Genomic DNA, 25,375 nt, shown 5'->3' with positions numbered 1-25,375 from the left:
TATATTACTATCGCAAGTAAAAGTGATGAATAGTGACAGCAAGCGAGATGATGAATAGATCTCTCACAGAGATGAAAACAAGAAATAAACAGGTGTGAATTATGTTACAATGAAGGAATTCAAGAGTCTAAACTTCCAAAATGGAATGCTAGAGTATAACATGTAGTGCATGCGTAGAACAAGTAGGAGGTACGTACTTCTGGAGGTTTGTTTGTTACATGTCGCAGTTGCAAACTGTCATTATGCCCTGATGCATATACAAATTTGAACATAGCCAGCAGACACATCAATGACCAGACGGAAAGTTCGTAATTTTGTGTGTGTGTGTGTGTGTGTGTGTGTGTGTGTGTGTGTGTGTGTGTGTGTGTGTTTGTGTGTGTGTGTGTGAGAGAGAGAGAGAGAGAGAGAGAGAATGAATTGGATCAAGTGAGATTTGAACCCAGATCTCCCATTTCACAGTCCAACACTGTGATCACACAACCATGGCACAACGATCATTAACGTTGCTCATCATTGCAGATATTAAATTTGGACCATTCACTCCTTCTGTTTTTCTTCTTTTCTCCACAGTTCAGTATGCCTTCTTCCTGTTTTCATGCTTGATCTGTTTTTAGTTTTTGATGGGCTATCCAATGGGCCAACTTACCACTAAATCTGAGGGGTTGTGATGGGGTGTTACCCTTGTATGATGCTAAACTCATTGTAGGTGATACAGGTACATTGCATTATTCTCCAAACACTACTGTGACTCATCCCAGGAGTGAGTGTCAAGTCTCCTTGTCGAGATTCCTGGAGAGTATTCGTGCAGGCCTGCATGCTTGCAGTATTTGCAAAGCCCCCAGTTCAATCTCTCTGAGGCACTGATGGACCCTCATAAACATTCGACTCTCATGGTGCCTTCGGGCAGGGTATGCTTCTTGGCACAAGTATGCAGCATGCAGCCTCCTGTGCATTGCCATTAGTCCCACCATGCATGAAATGCATATCTGCATACTTGTTACTGTAATGTTCACCAACACTTCCACAACACAACTGAACAATTTTTGCAAACAACTGACAGGAGTGGCGCTCTGTGTATTGTACAGTCATATCCACTTTGTTTGCCACTCTGTGTGTTGAGAATGAAAAAGAAAACTACACAACGGTCTGGTGTGTGGTGTTTACATAGAATCTTGTCAGTAGTGGCTACTAACCACAAAAATTCACAGTCATATCGCAAATGATTCATTTGCAGACCTATGTTTACTGGGACTTTTTTGCTTAGAGGATCATGTACTTTCGTCTGCATGCGTTGCCACCATTAATTTTGATATCTCTGTGTATTTTTGTTTACCTTTAATTGGGTATCGGAATTTTTTACTTTGATGCTGCTGTTAAGGAGAGTGATTTTTTTTTGTGTGTGTGTGTGTGTGTGTGTGTGTGTGTGTGTGTGTGTGTGTGTGTGTGTTTCATTACATTATAGGCCTAACGTCATTATATATTGATTTTTAAATGTATTATACACAATTATTAAAGTAACTGAGTCATCGTATATTTTTATCCAGAGGTTCTTTCATTGCTTCTCTCTAAACTGTATGTACAGAAGGAGGAAACACTAATGTTTGTTTCTGTTCCTACCTTCATATATTGCACTATGTCATCTTTGGAGGCCAACAAAAATTATTGTAATGTATTAGAGTGATACGCAGAGTGTATTGTACCCCTGAGCTTTATATCCTACCAGTGGTCCACAGGGTGTTGTACATAGTTCAGTATGCTCTTACACTCATAAGTGGTGTGCTACTTCACTGTTATTCAAGAAACACTAGGTGTTATGCTTGTAATTGTAAAATCTGGTATTGTGCGAAAATGTTCTCATTTTTTGTACGCCTACCATTTTTAATTCTAAATAACTTATGCTAAATTTTATTGTATAATCAGCTTATCATCATTGCGTGACTTAATGAATACCTTGACTGTAACCCAAGTACTACTTACTGGTTTATACTTTGTTTGTCTTCTGTTTACTCCTTTGACTAAACAACCAATGATTGTTTTGTATTTTATATTTTAACTGTGTTATGACTTATATCACGTTTGAAGTATACAGTATGAATGTGAAGCAGTGGAATATTTTAATCCAACCAATGACAGACTGTACAGGGAACATTGTTCAGAAAATTTGTGGTAGCTGTACGCAGTATTTCGAGTTAAGTTTTATTAGGTAACCAAATCTCCATTGAGCTTACTGCATTTGGTGGGATGTGATTTCAATTATTTTATACATTTAGAAGAGAAATTGGTGTATGCCTTAGTATAATACGTTACAGATAACATATTGACTCATCAGAGATCTTATCTCTTGAATTCATATTTTGGACTTGGACAACAGCACAGCAAAACATAAGATGGCTCCAAATTTGGGGACTTGGATGAGTAGAGTACTAGTTCAAAATCCAGGTCTTACACTATTGCCAGCCAATGTGCAAGCAGGTGCAAAAATGTTTTTTGTATGCTATAATAATGTCTGTTGTTTATTCTTCAAAAAAATGTACAGACAGTCTCATAATTTTGGGAAAAGCCAGTGTTTATTCATGAAAAGGTAATCAGTCACATCAACACCTTGTGAGTTTCAAAGCAGCCAGAATGAGTTTTCTAAAAAAGAATGATTTTTTAAATGCATTTTCACTTTCATCAGTTGACTGTTGATGTGTCTGATTGCTATAATACTGGATTTGTGTTTTGCCTACAGTCACATAACAATACTTTGGATTATATTTCCAATTTTTCAAATGTGGCTTTGGGATGTCCTTCTTAGAGTGTTTTTGTTTTCGACCATTTTGTTTGAAGAAAACTATTTTGTGCATCTGGCATGTCCAAAATCTGCAGTGTTCATAGTACTTTTGTAATGCCTTTGCCTATTAATGAATAGTCTCAAGTGGTGTTGCTAAGTCTCCATGAGCTTCCTCAACACAGTTTGTATCTGGTTTGCAGCCCATCTTTGTAAATAAAAAAAAGTTTATTGTTGAAGAAGATGCAAGAACAGTCAACTTGGTTGCATTGTGTTGACAAAACTAGTTGTTAAATAAATTAAGTCATTTGCAGCTTCTCAGCAGTCATGCCTTCTTTTTTCAAGTTACAAGAGTCAGTTGTACCTAATGATGCTGGCAATGAAAATTCCTTCTAATTCATTTACATCATGGATTTTCCCCACTCAGTGTTGTGTAGCAGTAATTTTATTTTTATTAATTCTGAACAGAAGACACCCTAGCCAGTATATTGTCCTCGTATTTTCATTTTATTCTAATGAGAGCCCTACAGTAACATTTTTCATAATGATTTTCAGCTCAGTACAAGAGAATAAAAAATATATATAGACAAAAATCCTCAAGTTAACTGCTGACACTAATACTATTGCCACGCAGTTCAGTGCCCGTGACAGAAAAGCTGTCACACACCATAAGGGACTTTTATTGTAAAAAACACACACACAAGTGTAAAATGGAAGAAATGTATGACTAGGAAAGGGATACATGAATATTATAAACTATATCCCACTTGGGACTTTCATTATTAACAATAAATGCAGTAGTAACATGATGAAGATAGACAAATTAATGAATATTACAGTTATTTATGTCATTATGTTCTGTGATTTCACAGTGTTCTTTGTAATTTATATTAAACCACAAATGCCTTTTTTTTGCAGGGAAAGTATGCCCAGCCATTTTAAAGTGAAGGAATACTGTCCATTAGTTTTTCGGAATCTCAGGGAAAGGTTTGGCATCGATGATGTCGACTACAAGGAATCAATGACACGGTATGCAGATATGCACTTGAAGGTTTCTTACCAACATTTTTTTGTCTTATATGTTGATTCTGAAGGTGTGTGGAAGAGCAGATGTCATAGTGTAGCTTCTGTTGTGCATATGATTGTCAGCAGACTCATTGCAGGAGTCAGTTGTGTAAGATTTGCTTTTTGGAGATGTTTCCACTTATTCTTCAAATTGTTCATGTATATATTACTCTGAAATAAAATGCATGTGTATGTTCATAGTTTTAACACATTTCAAGTGAAATTCTTACACATAAACAGTTTTTCACTAAAATCGCTATTTTTTCATAATTTTTGTAACAGTCTTTGAACTTACTGTTAATAGAGTAAGTAAGATGTTCTTTGAGCTGTCTTTTGTCAAGAGTAATTATGGAGGAGTTTCGTCAATGTTTCCTTTCACATATAATATTGTAACTTACTCGCTGTTTGAGGTAAATGTACTTAAATGAATCTGTTTATATCCTGTTTCTGTCCAATTAAAATTAAAAACTCTCATGACCATGTGACTATCAAAGAACTATTATCAGTATTCATAAACAGATGGTCTTCAAAAAACAATAATAATGAGTAAAAGACTAGTTAAAAGGAACTTCTCCAAATTTAAACTAATTTTGTATTGTTAAATAAAAGATGTAAAAAATAAACTGAAATAATATAGTGTATAGAAAATTCCGATGTAAGTCATACATTTTGAATTGCTACTTTTTTTCTCATCTTATGGAGGCTTTGAAAATAGTGGTAACAGCTACGAGGTATGTTTGTTAAGCTAATTCCATTTTTATACTAAGCAAAAAAGGCATGTGAACTTAAAAACAATTTTATTATTACATGAAAGCAAAGTCAATAATTTACTTCTTAACATAATTTCTGTCAATATGAAGGCACTTTTCCTAACAACAAACAACAAACATGTGAATTCCATGATCATAAAAATCTGCTGCCTAATTTGCCATTCACTGCTTTTGATGGCATTGTCATTGTCATGGTGCTGACCACATAAATGGGGAAATATGAGGAAATGCATTAGATAAGAATGATATTGTAAAGCGTCTGTTTTCTTGAACTTTTGCATCAACCTTCTGCACGAAGCCCTCAGTAATGACAGATCATTGTCCGGTTTGAACTTCTTCATGAACATTATTAAGGCTACCTCTAAACATTCTAACTCATCTTCTTACCATTCCATCACTCACAGCAATTTTTGCATAAATGTCACTAATCTGATAATGAATTTTGATTGTTTCCAAATCTTTTGCACACTAGAGTCCAGATACTTGAAAATGGCCTACGACAAAAATAGTACAGTAGTGCAACAAATAAAGTAAAACTGACAATTGCTGGAATGCAGTCATTTAAACATTTCAGGGTGTTGGTTTCAACTTAGTGTGGTTTCTGTGGAACATCCAAGTTGTTAGAGAGAGTTCTCAGTTATGACAACTGGGAAAAACCTTGAGGTCTGCATTAACATAGAATGCAAGTGCTATGCTCACAGTACAATATAATTTGAAAGAAATAGCTCCAATAGAATGTGTTCTTAAGTCTTACGTTAGTGGGAGTGGGACAGATTTGAGGTTCTCCACTGTGAGAACTGTTTGAATTGTCTTGCTTAAATCCTTGTCGCTATGCGTGTATATTAGTAAATAAGATGATGTCGAGATTTACTCATATGAATATTGAAATATTCAGGTTAGAGTGTCTCAGAATTAACGTAGTTGGTTACAAGCTATGCTTGGAAAATATTTATTGAAAACTTTGAAACAGGCAGTGATGTGACCACCTATTTGTGGACGAACAGCTTATTTTATTTTGTGGCAAGTGTGGCATAAGACATTACATGGTACAAAATACACTGAAACATTGTCTGAAGATTTTTTTGGAATTATAATTTTAAAAATACATGCGACATTAGACAAGAATGTTACGCAGTGTCAGAAGCTTCCATTCCAGTCTTAGTAAAACTTCATTTGCATTTCTTCAGTGTAATTATCTGATATGCTCCAGTTAAATCAAAAGTGTTCACCTTTATTTCTTTAATTAATGCATTGTTAAATTCTATTATACTTTTTGTCCTCCAACTGTATCATAGTAGTTGCAATTATAGACAGACTTATTACTCACTCTTTTAAGACAACGGCTTACAGGCAAGATATCTTTCTTTTCTCATTCATTGCATTGCACTGGCAAGCATTCATTGTTAAGTGTGGTAGATTTACCAAAAAAATCCATTTCAGATCCTGTTGCAGGAAAAGTGTGAAGCAGGTTTGATGCGATGCACATCTTGCGTGATCAGAACTTGGGATGCAGCACAACGAGGGTTCACTTTCACCTGAGAACTATATTAAAGTAAGCATTGGGAAAAAAGTCAACCAGTCTGTAGTCAGTGGCATTGACATGACTGTGTACATTATAATACAAGGAAAAAAGTGTCCACAGCCTGTTCAGTAGTGTTGAAGTTACTAGAGGCTGTGCTGCTGGAAAAGAGAAGCACACCTGAGTGCAGCCTTAATTATTATCTATAACATTGTGTTTCCTTGTAATGTGTCTGTCACCACTTGCCCTAATTATGGTTTAACTAATGCAAGAAGTATATTTGAAGAATGAGCATCAATTATTTTTGAAAAAGGGAATATTATTACTGTGAAGTAGGCAGAAATTAGTTTATACAATATAATACATTAGTCTCTTCAGCATATGAATATCATAAATAACTCCAGATTTGTTTTATTTGTTGTTACTGGTAATGGAAACAATGTTAGACTGTATTTTAGTAAGAATATAGAAATTCTGTCGTGCTTCGTAACATTTCTACCATTACACATCATACATTGGAAACAACTAATGTGAAATTTTGATGTCTTATAGTTTTATGTGAAAAGCTTAAAGTAGTCTTAGCCACAGGTGAGGCTGTACAGATCAGTCACTTGCCATTACAGTTATATTTTGTGAAAAGCACACAATTAAGGGGTTCAATTTTTTTTTATAAATTATAAAAGTTCATTTTTCATTTGACATTGTCACTCTGAGAAGTAGATCGAATGAAGTCCTAGCAGGACTTGGTTGCTTTTGCACTTAGTTCAGATACAGGATACAAGCTCATTTTTTGGCTGTCATTGGAATGAGCTATTATATACCATTTTACTTTAATGGTATTTGCATTTCGATCGAAAACCAGTATTAGAAGCGTAGTCTAAGGGATTAAATGCTAGAAAAAGTACCTGCCAAATGTAAGTTAATGAGATTTTGCGAATTTTATCTCACATATAGGGACCTTTTGTAGACGTCACATTATAAGTGTTACCAAATGAGAAATTAAAAATATTGGTGCTTTCCTGTGTATGATGAAATTCTGAATTTATATCTACAGGTGCTGGAATATAGATCAATTTTATATTCTCAGGCAGAACCTCACACTTCAGTAATAACTTGTGGAAAGAAGTTTTGTAATTTCAGGAAAACAAAGAGTACAACATTATATGTGTACTCGTACAGAAAGTTGATCTTTGGAGGTTACTAGGAATGTTAACTTAGATATCCAGTCATCTCATATGAATGCTTTAGACAATGAAATTGTCTAAATAGGCTATAGGGTTGGTGATGAGCAGTGAGTATGCACCTAAACCTTGAACATTATAGCTCAACTTGAGCTCAACTTCCATTTCTCTCTCTCTCTCTCTCTCTCTCTCTCTCTCTCTCTCTCTCTCTCTCTCTCTCTCTCTCTCACACACACACACACACACACACACACACACACAAAATAAAGAAAGAGCAAGGGGAGGGGATTGACATACAAGGATCAATGAGTGGAGTGTAGTTAGCAAGATTACAAAATGAGGCAGAAGCCACTCTTCTCTGGACTTAAATAGAATGAGGTGATGTTCCTGTGTGGTGGTGCTGGGCCACAATTGGTTGTACTGCTCTTGATGAATGGCTGTCAACGATGTCTGAAAGTGTGCCTCCTGGTAATTGAGCTTAGTCGCCATGCACCAACACACGACGGGCGATGCCTCTCGTCAAGCTGAACTTTGGTGCATGGTGAGGTGCCAGCGCGATTGAGATGGTAACTGCAAGTTACCACATTCCACTTCTTTGGTTGAGGCATCTGTTAGCTGGTACCACTCCAACATCCCTCCATCGCAGCATGGGATAGTGCTCGGTGCTCAAGAAGGTGATGTCCATGTCTTCTGTGATGCCACTGGTAGATGCTCTATTTGTGCTGCAATTAGGTGGCACCACTGCAAGTGAATGTCTGGTGGCACTGACATGGGAACCAGATCTGTGGAGGTACTCGGGGTGGGAAATTGCTACGGAGGAGCTGTCCTCCTCCTGCTGCTGTGTGGAGCCATCTCCACCTAGGCCTTGACAAACTTTCAAAGGGCTGACAACAAGAAAACAGGAGGATGATTAAGGCCTAGTATCATATGGGAGCAGAATCAGCAGAAGGGCCATTGATGGTGGAGGTGATGCAGGAGGACCAGATGCAGGGAAAGTGGACAATCTCTTATGTGTATGAGGAGTTGGTGGCAACTGAGGCACAGGTGATTGGGTTGGCAGGTCACCAACCAGTGTTCAGCCTGCAATGTGAAGATGTTCCAGTCATGCTGGCTGTAGATGACTGCCAGAATCCAATGCCCATGGCAACCAAATGTGTGCGGCCTGACTGGAGTCCCAGGCTTGTAGAGCACCATTGAAGAGGCACTGAGAGGCTATGGTATAGGGAGCAGTAGATTCAGCACTGTTTTTGGCTGGTGGTCATGCAATAGCTCCGCTGGTCTCTTCTAACTGATGGGTGTGGACCTATAGGCACTAAGAAAGTGTGCGAGAGCCTTGTCCATGGGTGCACGTCCCAAATATATTTCATTATTTGCTTGTGATAGTGTGAATGAGGCATACACCTCCCTGTTTGACTGAAAGTGGAATGAGAGAGGTACACAAATATGGCGAACACCACAGTGTGCACAAAAATCGTGAAAAGTCTGAGAGATGAATTGCGGACTGTTGCCAGTTATCAGGGTGCAGTGCAAGTCTTTGATAGAGAAGATCCAAGAGGTAGCCCACGCCATTGCCTCTGCTTTGTTGGAGAGCAGTTGACAAAATGTGGAAATCAAGAATCTGGGTTGATGGCCACCAACTGAGGCTGTGATGGTTCAATCCACAGTGAAGAACATTGCTGGGGAGCAGCCTGATGACATGCAAATTTAGAAAAAGCAGTGATTAAATATTCAATCTCACGATCACTTCCAGGCCAGTAGACATGATGCTGAGCAGGCTTCTTTGCCCCAGTGATCCTGATGCAAAAGGCGAAGAATGTCACACTAGAGAGATATCAGTATGACCACTCTCGGAACAGTGTTTTTTGTGTACAAAAAAATAACACCTTTAATGAATGTGAGTCTGTGTCTTAACAGAAAATAATTGCAGATTTGATCCGATGCATGATCCAAAACCGCAGAGGCCATCTTTGCTGAACATATTGTTGCACCTGACAGGAGGAGGTTGACGGCGATGGCCTGAGAAATGCAAGAACTGTTATTAGGGAATCCATCCAGTGTCTGCCAACTTTGAGGTAAAAATGAAGAACTTCATCCTGATCAAAACCAGGACCAAGTTCAATTGCTAAAAGTGAAAGAACATATGTGTTTAAGTGCTGAGCCGTAGGACAGAAATGAATCTCATAATAATATTTACTAAGGAACATGGCCCACCTTTGAAGTCTATGGGCTGTCTTGTCCAGCAAGTGTGCTACGAGGTTAAAGAGAGAGATTAATGGCTTGTGATCATTCGCCAAATCAAACTTAACATCATTGGGAAACACATGAAACCCCTTGATACTGGGAGCCATTTCCTATATTTGAGAGTAATTCTTCTGCTCATCATGAAACATGTTTGATGGAAAATCAACGAGCAGTTCTGAACCGTCTGCACGACAGAGTGACAACACAGCTCCCACACCATACTGTAATGTGTCCATTGCAACCACAAGCTGGAACCCTGAGTCCCGGCTGATAGGTGGCCAAGCACAAGGCAGTATGCAGACCATCCTTCAGCATCTTGAATGTGTGGTCACAGGCAGGGATGCACTAAAATGCTATGCCTTTCTTAAGCTGTTGATTTAGAGGATAGGAAATCAAAGCTGCCTACAGGAAGAACTTGTGGTAATATGTGACATTGCCTAAGAAACCCTGGAGTTCTTTCACATTTGTTGTCTGTGGAAGAGCTACAGTAGCTGCTATGTGACTTTTGGCTGGTTGAATCCCCCGACAAGAAATAACATGCCCCAAGTATTCTATAGAGGGTTGGAAGAAATGTGACTTTTCCAAATTGCATTTAAAACTTGTCATGCAAAGTCTGAAATAAAAGACGATGTTTGTGAAGATGACCCTCTGTAGTGTGACCAATAACAACAGTGTCAGTGAGGTGATTGATACAAGGAATTCAAATGGATAAGTTGCTCCAAACAGCCTTACATCTCCAAAAACCAGTTGATTGTGACTAGAGGCTTTAAGGCATATTAACAGTAAGGAGCCGACGTGATTATTCATAAAGTGTCAGCTATAAATATGCTTCTGAAAAATCAAGTTTAGAAAAATGTTGTCCACCCAGCAGCTCCGTCATATGTTCATCTGGCCAAGGAATGGGGTATGTAATGTCCATGGACTGTGAGTTAACAGGTGCCTTAAAATCATCACAGAGACAGAGTTTGCCTGCCAGCTCCTTGATAATGACTGACTGTGAAACACAGTGAAGGGACAAAATGGTTTCCATGATGCCTTAAGTTGTCGACCTGTCTAATTTTTCCTTGCGCACAAAGCATGAGCAGTACAGGTCTGGCACAGAAAAAACAGGGTCACACCATAGATTTGAGAGTGAAGTGTGCCATGTAGTTAGTAGCCTCCCTGAACCCGAGTGATAAAAGAGCAGAATATTCCTTGCACAAATCTTCCAACTCTTGATAAGGCACAAGATCTGATATGTAGTTAATGGAATTGGAGACTGCAAATTTGAAAGCTCGGAAAGCATCCAAGCCAAACAGATTTTCTGTAAATGCACTGTCCTCTACTAGAAATGTCTGGCCAAACCACTGCCTTGTATGTTGTTTCTGTGGTAAATTGACAGAGGATTGGAAACTGCTGTCTGTTGTAACTGACAAGACTGCAAAATTAGCCAACAGTGGAGATAATACTAGAATTTGTTCGTGAGGTGGCTGCACCTGCATCCACCTGGAGGCATAAGGGGGTCCCATTAATATGCACATTGATGAACAGTTTGTTAGAAACACTTGTAATATCTTCACGCACATGACTGACCACATTAATTGCCATCGGCTGAGATGTGAGAGGCACAGTAAAAGCTGACCAATCGTTGCACACAGATGCAATGTGACCTTTCTTATGAAACAGATGGTACGATGCCCAATAATAAGGACAAGCCAGTCAGTCGTATTGGAACAAAATAAGCCCAAGAATCTAATTGACAGCCAGCGACATGAGAAACTTTAAATGCTAGTACTATCTTGAGCTCATATTTTAAAGAGGGAGCTTCAAACTGGAATGCTCTTTGGGGAACTTCCTTATTGGGGGCTGTCCGTATGATAGCACCTCTAACCATAGTACTGGCATTAGTTCCTGAGATTTAGCAGCAATGAAACGGCAATTGCGACTTTATCTCTGCAATTCTGCAGCCCAAGTTCAATAGGATTGATGAGGTTGCTTTCTGCATTGATAAAACTCCACTCTCGCAGCAATCACCTGACAGCTTCCAGTAATAGGCATTCAGCAAACAACATTGTGAAGTGTTGCTGTAGGCCTTTCTCATATGATTCCCAGTCTTTGGCTGCTTCGTTATAGGCTGGGAATGGATGTTGGTAGGCCGGCAAAGGTGGAGGCCGCATTAACAGACCCTTCAACCCCCTGCCTTGCATGGTCATGTGTTGCTGTTGTTCCATTTCTAAGTGCCACAGGTTATCCAATTGAGGCTGTAGTAAACTCTGCAGAACAACCTCCAAGAATGGATCTGTTGGCATCGCCACATTTTTGCAGGAAACACACGAGGAATGAACCTTACTCGGTGGCACCTTTGTAGTAACACCCACAGCTAAGAACGCCAGTAAACATACAAGGGTGAACGACCGTCACCAAACTGTGGCCAAGAGCAAAGTACCCCACCCTGTGGCGCAATGTGCAGTATGAACATAACATGCTTGATTTCAATGGCTGTTTCACTGCCCAAACCATCTTGACCATCCCACCATCCACCACCAGCTTTTCTGAACTGTGCAGATGGGAGTTATTCTCACAACACATTCTCCAATCCCAAAATTATCCCTGTGTCAACCTACAGTAACATACTGTCCCCACACCCTCTACCCAATGATTTTCACCCTTTCTGTCTTATCACCTCCTTCCTATTCTCGTCTCACACCCCCTTTGTGTGCTGCCCTCAGCCAACACACCGGCCTATCTTTGCCCACTTCTCTCCTTTTTTGCTCTGTTTTCCCTACCTGTCTGCCCCCCAACCTCCTGATGCTGTGACTGTTGACAGTCTAGTCTCTGTACATTCCACCAAACAGTGATCCTCTGTCCTCCTAGCCAGACACTGCTATCCTTTCACCTTCACTGCCCCCTGCAGATTTCTGCTTCCATTCCATTTTACAGCTGCATTGTGGTTCGAGCTGCGAGACTTGGCAGTCATGTGTTCGTGAAGTGTGCTTGCTTGAGTGAATGTGTGGTGTGTGTTTCTGTTTCTTTTTCTGATGAAGGCGGTGCTCAAAAGCTAGTATGTAAGTGTCTTTTAATTGTGCCAGTCTGCAACTAAACCCATCATCTTTATGGTAAGCAGCAAGTTGTGTTTCCCTTCCATTGTTGATATTCCAGTAAAAATACAATCACTTTAATGCCAAAACCATAAATATATGGAATACATCATCATCACACATAACTGAGACGGTACCAGTTAAACATAAAGTGGTCTGTGAAAGAAGTGATGTCAACAAGAGCATAAACTACTACACAATGAGATAGAAATCACTCCACTCCTGGGTTAAATAGAATGACTTGTGCCATTTCCATGTGGTGGCAGTGGGCAGTGGCTGCACACACTGCCCTTGATGCACAGGTGTTAGGGCTGCCTGAAAGTGCTGCCTCCTAGCTACTGTGTGCTAGCACAGGCTGATTGAATAACACGTAATAGGTTGGCGCCTTGTGTGCGGTATTTGTGGATCTCTCTCTCTCTCTCTCTCTCTCTCTCTCTCTCTCTCTCTCTCTCTCTCTCACACACACACACACAGAGATAGATAGATAGATAGAGAGAGAGAGAGAGAGAGAGAGAGAGAGAGAGAGAGAGTTTGTGAAAGCTGAAGTACAATGGTGAGCTTATTGTTGTGTTTTTGTGCATACCCACTGCTCTGCTCAGCATCTCTTTATATGGTGAGTGATTCCCTTTTTTTTCATCCACACATGATACTCCATTAGAATATTAATTCTTATTTAGTTCATACTTACTCAGCTGTAGTATTATGTTACTCCCAGAAGTTCTCTAAATAACAGTAGCATATAGAGATTGCAGCATGTGCTACTAGTTGATGAATTGCCAACACCCAGAAGTGCGGGTGTTAGGAGAATGAACTTTAGTGCACAGAATACCATGGATAAAGGACACTTACTACATTTTCAAAGCTTTATAGTCTTCTCATGTCATATAATTTAATAGAGGATTTATGGGTTACCTATAACAAAGCATTTACAAGTTGCCCGTACCTTTGAAAGTGTACTGGTTGTAACTAATAACTAATGTTGCAGCCTAACTCCGCGATGAGTGTTCTCCGTATTTGTGAATCAGAGAAATACTGTCACAGTGCAGGCCGAGGAAGAAAGTGTAACATTCAAATGATCTGAATGGCTAGGCTGTTTCGATCCTATACCAGGAAAGAATTGCAGGAAGGTTGAATACCTGGTTGTAGGCTATTGGCTATTCATTCAAACTCAATTGTGCAGGGTCATGAACATCACCCGGCGACATTCCAAGTATCAGTAGAACTTTGTGTAAAGTGGGTATGTCAAATAAATATTCAAGATACTGTTAACTACAAAAATCATTCAACATTAAAGTCTTTTCAACAGGAAACAAGACCATACAGGTACATGATTGTCGGTCATCTGTCTTCTTGTATGTTTACATTCTCATTGCAGTAGGACACATACAGGCTGAAATGTAATCCCTACTGTGTTCAGCACACATCCCATTGTTCCCATTTGACATTGTATCAGTCAGTGGACTTACTGTGGCCATTTGTAGAAATCCCTAGTTTACTAACAAGCTGTATTTCTTTATGTGTGATGTAACTGGCAGCAACTTGAGGTGATCATTTGTCACATACGGCATATGTCCTTTGCTTGTCCATTGCTGCCACATTTTCATTCTTCATATGATACACATAAAAATCTGCGCAAGATAATGTAAGTCTTCACAACCCCTTAATCAAAGATTCACAATCTGCCAGTCATTTATAATTGCTCTGTGTTGCTAGCAGGAGGCTGTGCAATTAAGAAACACTTTGTTTAGTCAAGATAGTCATCACTGAACATATACTTTTCAGCACATTTACTTCCAATGTGCTTCCACATTGTACACCAGAAATGGAAAAAATTCTTTCTGCAAGTAAATATGATCATGTTAATGTACTTCCTTATCCTTCCTGGCAGAAGTTTGGAACAACTTTGCATATACTAAGTATAGGCACATTTACATTATTTCTTTTTTCTGTCACTCCTCTTTCACTTATGAAAGCTGAAGAGTCAGTAGTGTTTATAAAGTTAGGAGGGGCCTTGCCTTGTTCCAGTTGTTCAGTTTTGGTAACAGGTAAGTTGTCACTTTTCCTCTGACATGAGCTCTTGAAGATGCTGGTACCATGCAGTAATTTTCAGGTTTAAAGTAGTGCTTCTTGTGGGTGTTCAATTTTCATGAACATTAGTTTAATATTTGAGTGTGCCATCATGGTATGTAATTTTTTTAGTTAAGAAAACTTTTGACACTGAACATGATTTAAACTGACACATACAACATAGTATTTTAGGGGCAATGGCATTCTTCACAGAATCACTAAATGTAGCCTATCCAACTACCATGAATGAGTTAGCACAAAGCACTATACTTGTGTTCAGGAGGAGTGAGGCTCATATCCCCAGCAGTTCATCCAGACATAAGTTTTCTGTAATTACCCTAAACCATTTTAGATGAATACTGGAATTATTCCCTTGAAGGGAAAAAAAAAGCCCGTTTCTTTAATTATGCTTGCCCCCTCAGAGCTTGTGCTCGATGCCTAATGACTCTGTCCAAGTTGGGAATTTAAACCCTGACATTCCTTTCTTCATATATATATATATATATATATATATATATATATATATATATATATATATATATATATATATATATATATATATATACTGCTCATTGTATGGGCAAAACACTACAAAGAAGACTTCTAATTCTTTGATCTGTACCCTCTAATATGTAATAGCAGAGAAGTAATCCTCCTTCTCTCTCACCTGCCTGTTCCACAACAGCTTCATTGAAAATATGCCAACATTTATTCTTCTGTGCTGTGCAGAGTGGTTAAATCATTAATTGAATGCATATTTTTGTTTGTGTCCGGCATTAGGATCACAGATAACTTTTAACTTTAGGAGATGTATTTCAGTTTAAAGCAAATTATTTTACTATTTCTACACACCGCCATTCTTTTAATGCACTTAAAATGGCTTGTATCTTGGACTTCATTGGAAGATTGAAGATGAAGTAAGTTGCCTTGGTATGTTTTGTATTTCACTGAAGAATGCTTTCAAACTTTAAGAAGTAGATAATATGAAATGTGCATGATATAATAAATGCATGTGCAGTTGCTAAAAAGAAACCTTCTTAATTTTTGTGTTTACTACCTCTTGCTAATGTTGATTTAAAGATTGTTAATCAGCACTGAGGAAGCAGCGCAATTATGTTTTTAAGTAAATAGAAATACTCTGTCAATGTAGTAAGTGTAGTTTCCAGTTTACAAATTATGTGTTAACCCAATTACAGATTAGTCTCCTTTGTTTCAGATCTCAGCCTGTTGCAATTGATTCTCCTGGAAAAAGTGGAGCAAAGTTCTACCAGTCGTATGATCGTTTGTTTATAATAAAATCATTAACAAGCGAGGAAGTGGAACGCATGCATTCATTCTTGAAGCACTATCATCCTGTAAGTATTAGTGAAATTATTTGTTCTTCACATACGCACAGGAGAAACCAACAAAAATTAATGACAAAACACACACACACACACACACACACACACACACACACACACACACACACACACACACACACACACACACACACACACACCTCCCCGTCCCCTTTCTCATATCATTCAATATTATCATATGTCACAGTTTCTTAAGCTGACCTCTTCTAATGTCTCTTGTTGGGATATGACAGGAAAACTATCATCCCAAGCAGAAAAGTCTAGTAAACACAGGCTTAAAGTGCATACCTTAAGAGCTATGAGCACTTCATATTTGATACTGTGGAACAAATTAATGCAAACTCTTTGCTTTCCATATTTTGGGAGGAGGTAATATGGACCAAAACATGAACAAATTTGCCAAGTACCCATGGGCTTTAAAATGCGTACCCGAAGAGCTGTGAGCTCTTGTTAAGTAGAGGAGATGTGTTCCACAGTAGCGAAGTTGAATAAGTGCTCATAACTGTTAAGGCAATGGTTCTCAACCTTCTTCTGTTCATGACGTGCTATACACTGTAGTAACGTCCAATGGCAGACTGAAGTAAAAGTTAGCAACAGTGAGAGGAGGCTAACGTACAAGTCAACAATGATATGGCAGCCTGGGTCAAGTGCATGCACTGCATGTCTTCATCAATCAGTTGTTTGTAGACTCATAGTCCTAGAGCAGTCTCTGTTGTGGCATATTTAGAGGTTGATTTTTAGTTACATATAGGCATTGTCCAGTTAATGTGTTAAATTTTCAGTATGGATAATTTTTTGAGTAAAAGGAAAAAGGTTGAAGATGGCACAGTGTCAGAAATAAATAACAAACAAAATTTAGAATGAGCTAATTCCAAATGTACGTCTCATGAAAGCAGTGCAATCTACTGTGCTGGTACATTTTAGTAAGCACCAAGAGAATTATTTAAACTTTGGATTTGCAATCAATGAACTCAAAAATTGTCCGTTCCCGAAATGTTCATGTGTAGGTAAAATTAAACAATAAATTTGTGGTCTCTGAAAAGACCTTTGAATAGTGAACCTATTCAGTTATCTGGAAAATATAAGAACTATTTTAGCTGATTGATTTTATCAGCAGAGAAGCAAGCCAAAGTTATGGTATGGAGAGCATTTCTGTCTGAAAAAGCGCTAGTAGCCAGTTATAAAGCTGTCAAAATAGTAGCAAAAATATGCAGTGCTGTACTGTTGCAGACAACACAAGTTTTCCTGCGTGTAAGGAAATAGTGAATAGTGATAGCACTGAGAAGAAAATATCTTTGGTTTCGATGTCAAGCAATATTATTTCCTGTAAAATTGTATGTCTTTAGATATCCAGCCCAATGTCCATGAAAAGCTAACCATTGGTCATGCATTTTTACTACAAGTCAATGAGTCAACTGGGGTTTATAGGTAAGAAACATCAATTGCTGAGTTGCATAAGATTTGTTGATGAGAATTCAATTATCGAGCAGTTCATTTTGAGTACTGAAAAGCCATCAATGTCAGCTGGTTCAGACATCTGTAATTATCTATCCAGCACCTGTCCTGGGAAGTTGTCTTTTTGTTTGCACAGATGGTGCATGAGCAATGACTGAAAGATTCTGAGGTTCAAAGGATCTGTTGCAAGACTGAAACAAGGTGATTCCCAACTGTAGATTCAGCATGTTGATTCATACATTCTGAAGCTCTGGTGGTGAAGATTGTTCCAAGTGTTTCACACTTTGTCATTAAAATGGTAAATTTCGTTAGTCCTATGACTTTTAAGACAAGACTTGTCAAACAGTTGTGCCATGAAGTGTATCACGATGTGACACTTTGGTTCTGCACAATGAGTTCTGCTTAGTGTCAAAAATTAGAACCCTGGAAAGATTTTTTGAATTGAGTAAAGAGCTTTTAAATATATTTAGCATCAAAAAGCCAGACTTTGCAGCTCAGTTAAATCACTAGGAGTGGTGTGCAAAGGTAGCCTATTTGGTTGATGTTTTTCACCATTTTGTTATCTGAACAAGAGTGCCCAAGGAAAAGAAAAAAGGTTGATGACTCTTAAGACTTAGAATATGAAAATCACTTGTGGTAAAGAGAAAATCTTAAGATGTTTCCTCTTACTTTTGAGGTGGATCCACATGCTGATGTAATGTACAAATTCATTTGAAATTACCTCACAGTTCTTGAGAATAACATGGCACAATATTTTCCCTCTATCATTGTCAACAAATATGACTGGGTGCGGCATCTATATGCTGTGTCTCCAGAATCCACCACCGACCTTTCTTCGGAGGAAAAAGAGCAGCTCACAGAACTTTAGATAGACGGAACACTTCAACTTAAATGTGGTGAACTACCACTTATCAAGCTTTGGATGTTAGCAAAGAAAGAGTACCCAGTAACAGCAGTGAAAACAGTTAATACCCTGTTGCATTTTACACCATCAGTTTGTGGGAGCTGGGATTTTTGGCACTAACCAACATAAAAAACGAGAATCAAGAGAGGCTTCTCTCAGTTAATAGGAAATTAATGCCTTCAATTCCGCCATTAATTGAACTTTTGTGTAAGAAACCGCTGGCTGAAGTTTGTCATTGATAACTCAAACTTGAAAGGAGCAAACCAATAAATAATTTCAGAATGAGATTTTCACTCTGCAGCGGAGTGTGCACTGATATGAAACTTCCTGGCAGATTAAAACTGTGTGCAGGACCGAGACTCGAACTCGGGACCTTTGCCTTTCGCGGGCAAGTGCTCTACCAACTGAGCTACCCAAGCATGACTCGCGCAAAGGTCCCGAGTTTGAGTCTCGGTCCGGCACACAGTTTTAATCTGCCAGGTAGTTTAATAAATAATTTATAAATAAGTTTAAGTTCTGGAATATTACTATATATTTTTACTATATATTCTGTTGTTATTTTCTAAAAATAAATATTCAGTGAAATTATTTCAGTTACTTTTATTAGCCGTCTCATAAACCCTCAGAAGTATCATGGCACACCTAGCTAATGTCGCAGTACAGTATTGTTCAATGGTACACATGTTGAGAACTATTGTATTCAGGTATGCACTTTAGAGCTCGTGTTTACTGGACATGTTTTTCTTGTTTTGATCTGTACTACCATCTCTCAAAATATTGAACATGAAGAGCTTGCAGTAGAAGAGATTTGTCTCACAGTGTCGAACATGTAGTAGTGCTCATAACTCTGAAGGTATGCATTTTAGAGCCCAAGTTTACTATATTTTTTGCTTTAAATGATTGTTCCTCTAGTATCACTGAATATTGACCATTCCTCCTGAGAAAATCTGGATACTTTTCTTCATGTCTCTCTTTGTTCTAGTAGTTTTTAGTTTCTGCAGTGTTGTTCCATATTTATTTTGTCTATCATTATAAAGGGAGTTGGCCCAGAAGCAACTTTGTTTCTCCATATTTCTTTTGAGATGTTGTATATGTTGATTATTCTACGCATTTCAGTATAGTACACAATCAGTGGCTGAAACTCTTGTTCATAGTACTGATTGTATTGGTTTCTTGGTGATAAGCCTGTATGTGGAGGATACATATATAATTCATCAGTAGCAAAAAATCTTCTTAAGCAATGCTAATTTCTCAGCATGTGCTGGTACTGACTAAGAGGATAATGAAGGAGTACTGTTGGCTTTTACTCTGTACAGGCATAGTTTCATTGCAATTCACATTTAGAAATTTATCATCAATTTTACTGGATATCACAGAATCAATATTCATTGTGGACATATTGACAGGAAAGTGCAGTGTTATTCAAAGCAAAAGATGTAAGTTCAAATCCACTGGAGAAATATGTTACGTAAAAGTACTTAACAAACCAACTATAGGGAATATAGTTATTGTCAGCACTTAATAAATGTCAAGAACTCCTGTAACAACTACTGGACACTGGGGACAGAGTTTGTGAAATGATGTCAGATTGAACACTTTGCTATAAATGCCTTTCAGTTGGTTGTGTGCGAGCATGATCAGTGACTTTCCTGCCAGGTAAAGACACACATTCAAAGGCTGACCATATTTGTCTCAACAACAAATCTGCCACAGTTTATAAGTTCACATGTAGTACCGACAAACCAACCACAGGAAGTTGAGTAAGGCAAAACAAAAACCCTCTACTAAGGAAGAAGGGTAACAGAAACACAGACTTCCTGAATATGAGTGAAAATGAATAAAAGAAGTGGATTCCGTCATCTGCACACTTGCATAACCGTAGTCTTCAGGCCTCTGTCAGTCGTAGTGCTAAGTGAAATACTATTAATGACCAGTGCATACTTTGATTTTATATTGCATAACTATTATCTCATCATAGTTGTGAGAGTTTTTTTCTATTATAGTTCTTAAATTAATTGCGTCACACAAGTTGCTCTCAAATTTTCAGATTAATAATTTTCAAATGTTGTACTAAGTGCTGATGGTGTACGTGCACATGCATATGCGTGTGGGTGTCTGCAGGTTTGTATATGCTAGATAGAAATGTTTACAGAACAGGCTTGGATTAATATACACTGTTCAAAGCAAAGCGGCACTTAATAGCTGAACATGCAGCAGTACTGAGGCTGCCCTTTACAGAGACCAAAACAAAGTCCTCAAAAACATTGCTGTATCTAGACCACTAGTGTCCTATTCTTTTCTGTTTTAAATGTAATAAGTTTTGTCTGTGGCAGTTCTCTCAAGAAGAATACCTGTGAAACAAATTGAGTATTATTCAAAATATTATACGCTGCGAAGAGAGGGCACTTCTGCCAGTGCTTCACTTATAATAAATTCAAATTGTTGCCAAATTTTGTAATTGAAGAAAAGTTGGAATAAAATTGAGCTTATTTTCTGAGTCCTTTTATATGATTTTTTTTAATGGTTTAAAAAGATGAGATAAAGTGATAGGTTGGCACTGATTTTTCAGAGCATGGTGGTTTTCAAAATACAGTAGTATCTGGCATACATTTATTTTTAAAATTCTGAGAGAATTCATTCTGGAACAGTCATTCAATAATTTGTTTCTTCTCTATATACTTCATGAAAAGACTATGAAGGAAAAATTGGGTAGATTCAAGCTAACACGGAGGCTTACCAGCAATCATTTTTCTCACACACCATTTATGACTGGAACAGGAAAGGGGCAAAGGACCCTCTGCCACACAACATAAGGTAGATTTTGGAGTATAGCTATAGCTATAGCTGTAGCTATAGATGTTCAGTGGTCACCCAGCCTCCCTCAGAGTCCTTTTCCATGGTTCTGGTGCAATATCCAGAGCATTAACGTTGCTGCTTCTTCCTGAAGTGCCTTGATAGGTGCTTTCCGTATCTAAGTTGCTGCAAAAAGTCATATTTGAAAATCAGACTTCTATAGAATTTTGTACTGAACCCACTTTTAACTGAGAAGTTCATTTCAAATATTCTTTACTGCAATGTCAAAATTTCTTGAACCAAGTCCATGCCATCCACTGAATTGTCTGCAACATCAGGAAAAAAAGTTGTAGGATTTGAATTAAGAGAGAGTATATTCAAGAGACCAGTGTACATGAAGGTTCATAGGATCAGAAGACAATTAATTTGTACTAAAGAGAGGGCGCTAGTGAATTGAGTGATGACAGGTGAGGAGCGAAGGGATGACAGTAATTGAGGGTTTTGTGCCAAGTAAATTAATAAGAGACAGATTAGATCACCCATGGTACAGAAAATCAGTCACATCACAGCTGCAGAAGCGACAAGAAAAGTATGCCAAATTTAAAAGAATGCAAAATCTCCAAGATTGGTGACATTTTATAGGTGATTGAAACTTAGCATGGACTTCAGTGTGAAATGCTTTTACGATACTGATGAAATTGCCACTTAAAGTTACTAAACACAGTTTTATGTTATTCTTTCACTAAAGATGATGCAGTAAATATTCCAGAATTCAAATCACGGACAACTGCCATTGTGAGTAATTTGGAAATAGTGTAGTGAAGCACCCTAGTTACTTAATAAAGACAAGTCTTTCAGTCCAGACTATAAACAAATTAGGTTCCTTTAGGAGTATGCTAATTAAATATCTCAGTTTTTAGCAATCATATACAATTGCTCATTTGAGGAAAGGCCCATATGTAAAGACTGGAAAGTTGCCCAGTATACAAGATAGGAAATAAAATTATCAACTAAATTATAGACCTATATCACTGACATTGATCTGCAGTAGGTTTTTGGAATGTATACTATGTTCCGACATTGTGAAATATCTCGAAGAAAATGTTCTATTGACCCATAAACGGCACGCATTCAGAAGAATTTTTTCATGTGAAACAGAACTGGCTCTTTGTTCAAACAAAATAATGAGTGCTACCAACAGGCGATATAAAGTTGACTTCAGATTTCTAGACTTCCAGAAGGCTTTTGATACCACTCCTCACTAGCAGCTTGTGATCCAGTTGTGTGCCTGTGGAATATTGTCCTGGCAGTTCAGTTGCATTTGTGATTTCCTATCAGAATGATCACAACTCATAGTAATTCATTGGAAGTCATCTAGCGAAACTTGATGTTTTACTTGGCATTCCCTAAGGAAATGTTAGAGACCAAAATATTTAGGAGATAATCTGAGCAGCCCTCGTACTAAGTAGTTTTCTGCAGACAATGCTGTGTTGTTTATCATCCAGTAAAGTCCTCTCGAGATCAAAATTAATTACAACATTATATAGACAAGATATCTGTATGATGTGGAAAAGTGACAGTCGACCATGAACAATAAAAAGTGGGAGCTCCTCCACATGAACAATAAAAAGTGGGAGCTCCTCCACATGAACAATAAAAAGTGGGAGCTCCTCCACATGCCTACCTAAAAATTCTCTCAAGTTTCTGTTACACAGACTTGAAGGTTATCGATTCAGCTAAATACCTGGGGATTGCAGTTATGAACAAATTAGATTGGAACCATCACATAGGAAATGGTGTGGGAAAGATGAACCAAAGATAATGTTTTACTCTCAAAACACTTAGAAGATGCAACAAATCTGCTGTAGAGAATTCCTGCACCATTGTTGTCCATCCTCTTAGGGAGTATTTCTGCGCAGGATTGAGGGATGTCATTGAAGAAGTTAAATAAGGGCAGCTCTTTTGGTATTGGTGTAAAATAGATTGTGTGTGTGTGTGTGTGTGTGTGTGTGTGTGTGTGTGTGTGTGTGTCAGTGTCACTGATATGGTGAGTTGTGATGGCCATTATTAAAACTAAGACTTCTTCATTGTGGCAAGGTCTTTTTAGAAAATTACGGTCACCAGCTTTATCCTCTGAATGCCTAAATATTTTGCTGACTCCCACCTACATAGTGAGAAAAGACCATCAAGGTAAAATAAGAGAAATCGGAGCTCATACGGAAAGACACAGAAAAAATAAGGTGTTCATTTATTTATCCACGTGCAGTCAGAAACTGGAGCAGATGAGAAATAGTCTGAAAGTGGTTCTGTGAATCCTGTGAAATACCTCAGCGTGAATTACAGAATAAATAGGTAGATGTAGATGAAAAAGGGCTGGAGGCAGTTGAACACAGAACTAACTCAGAGAGAGAATACTTTGTTAATAGAGAAATTAAGAGGTTCAGTACAGATTGTTGCAAGATACACTATAATCACCAAATTTGGCAATCTGTGAGTTTCATCTATTGGCAAACCTAAAGGAATATGTGTGTGGAAAAACATAATGTAGCTACAGATGGTTATTTTGAAGATCTTGCAGTATCTTAGTTCAGGCGTGGAATCTACTGGTCCTTATTTGTAATCTAGATTTCTTAACATACACTTTTTCATCTAGTTTACCAAGAAGACTAGTGCAGTAGTTACCAATTATTATTTTATTCTTTGTCGGGTTATAAATCAGAAGGGGCCTTTTCACTTCACATGAAACACTGGACATAACCTTTCTGGCACATAAATTGAAGTACATTTTCTTCTGATTCAGGTTTATTAGCTTCCAGCCCCACTGTCCTATCATTTCATTTCTGGAATGAAATGCTGCACTCGTATCGTACACTCCTGGAAATTGAAATAAGAACACCGTGAATTCATTGTCCCAGGAAGAGGAAACTTTATTGACACATTCCTGGGGTCAGATACATCACATGATCACACTGACAGAACCTCAGGCACATAGACACAGGCAACAGAGCATGCACAATGTCGGCACTAGTACAGTGTATATCCACCTTTCGCAGCAATGCCGGCTGCTATTCTCCCATGGAGACGATCGTAGAGATGCTGGATGTAGTCCTGTGGAAAGGCTTGCCATGCCATTTCCACCTGGCACCTCAGTTGGACCAGCGTTCGTGCTGGACGTGCAGACCGCGTGAGACGACGCTTCATCCAGTCCCAAACATGCTCAATGGGGGACAGATCCGGAGATCTTGCTGGCCAGGGTAGTTGACTTACACCTTCTAGAGCATGTTGGGTGGCATGGGATACATGCGGACGTGCATTGTCCTGTTGGAACAGCAAGTTCCCTTGCCGGTCTAGGAATGGTAGAACGATGGGTTCGATGACGGTTTGGATGTACCGTGCACTATTCAATGTCCCCTCGACGATCACCAGAGGTGTACGGCCAGTGTAGGGGATCGCTCCCCACACCATGATGCCGGGTGTTGGCCCTGTGTGCCTTGGTCGTATGCAGTCCTTATTGTGGCGCTCACCTGCACGGCACCAAACACGCATACAACCATCATTGGCACCAAGGCAGAAGCGACTCTCATCGCTGAAGACGACACATCTCCATTCGTCCCTCCATTCACGCCTGTCGCGACACCACTGGAGGCGGACTGCACGATGTTGGGGCGTGAGTGGAAGACGGCCTAATGGTGTGCGGGACCGTAGCCCAGCTTCATGGAGATGGTTGCGAATGGCCCTCACCGATACCCCAGGAGCAACAGTGTCCCTAATTTGCTGGGAAGTGGCGGTGCGGTCCCCTACGGCACTGCGTAGGATCCTACGGTCTTGGCGTGCATCCGTGCATCGCTGCGGTCCGGTGCCAGGTCGACGGGCACGTGCACCTTCCACCGACCACTGGCGACAACATCGATGTACTGTGGAGACCTTATGCCCCACGTGTTGAGCAATTCGGCGGTACGTCCACCCGGCCTCCCGCATGCCCACTATACGCCCTCGCTCAAAGTCCGTCAACTGCACATACTGTTCACGTCCACGCTGTCGCGGCATGCTACCAGTGTTAAAGGCTGCAATGGAGCTCCGTATGCCACGGCAAACTGGCTGACACTGACGGCGGCGGTGCACAAATGCGGTTCCTAGTGTGTCCGCTGTGCCGTGCGTGTGATCATTGCTTG

General features: G+C 39.0%; 1 protein-coding gene across 2 annotated transcripts in view; it reads left to right on the top strand.

Moving 5' to 3' along the window:
- Positions 1-25,375, top strand: part of LOC126298616 (phosphatidylinositol 5-phosphate 4-kinase type-2 alpha) — a 101,638-nt gene that overhangs the window by 28,385 nt on the left and 47,878 nt on the right. For both annotated transcript variants that reach the window (XM_049990023.1, XM_049990022.1), the window contains exons 3-4: positions 3,689-3,799; positions 15,907-16,045. In XM_049990023.1, the coding sequence (XP_049845980.1) occupies positions 3,689-3,799; positions 15,907-16,045 (250 nt within the window). The remainder of the gene's footprint in view (positions 1-3,688; positions 3,800-15,906; positions 16,046-25,375) is intronic.

This window comes from Schistocerca gregaria, chromosome X (genome assembly GCF_023897955.1).
Source record: "Schistocerca gregaria isolate iqSchGreg1 chromosome X, iqSchGreg1.2, whole genome shotgun sequence".
In the NCBI taxonomy this organism is placed as follows: Eukaryota; Metazoa; Arthropoda; class Insecta; order Orthoptera; family Acrididae; genus Schistocerca; species Schistocerca gregaria.
Note: the sequence above shows the minus strand (reverse complement) of the source record. Positions and strands in the feature narration are given on the sequence as shown.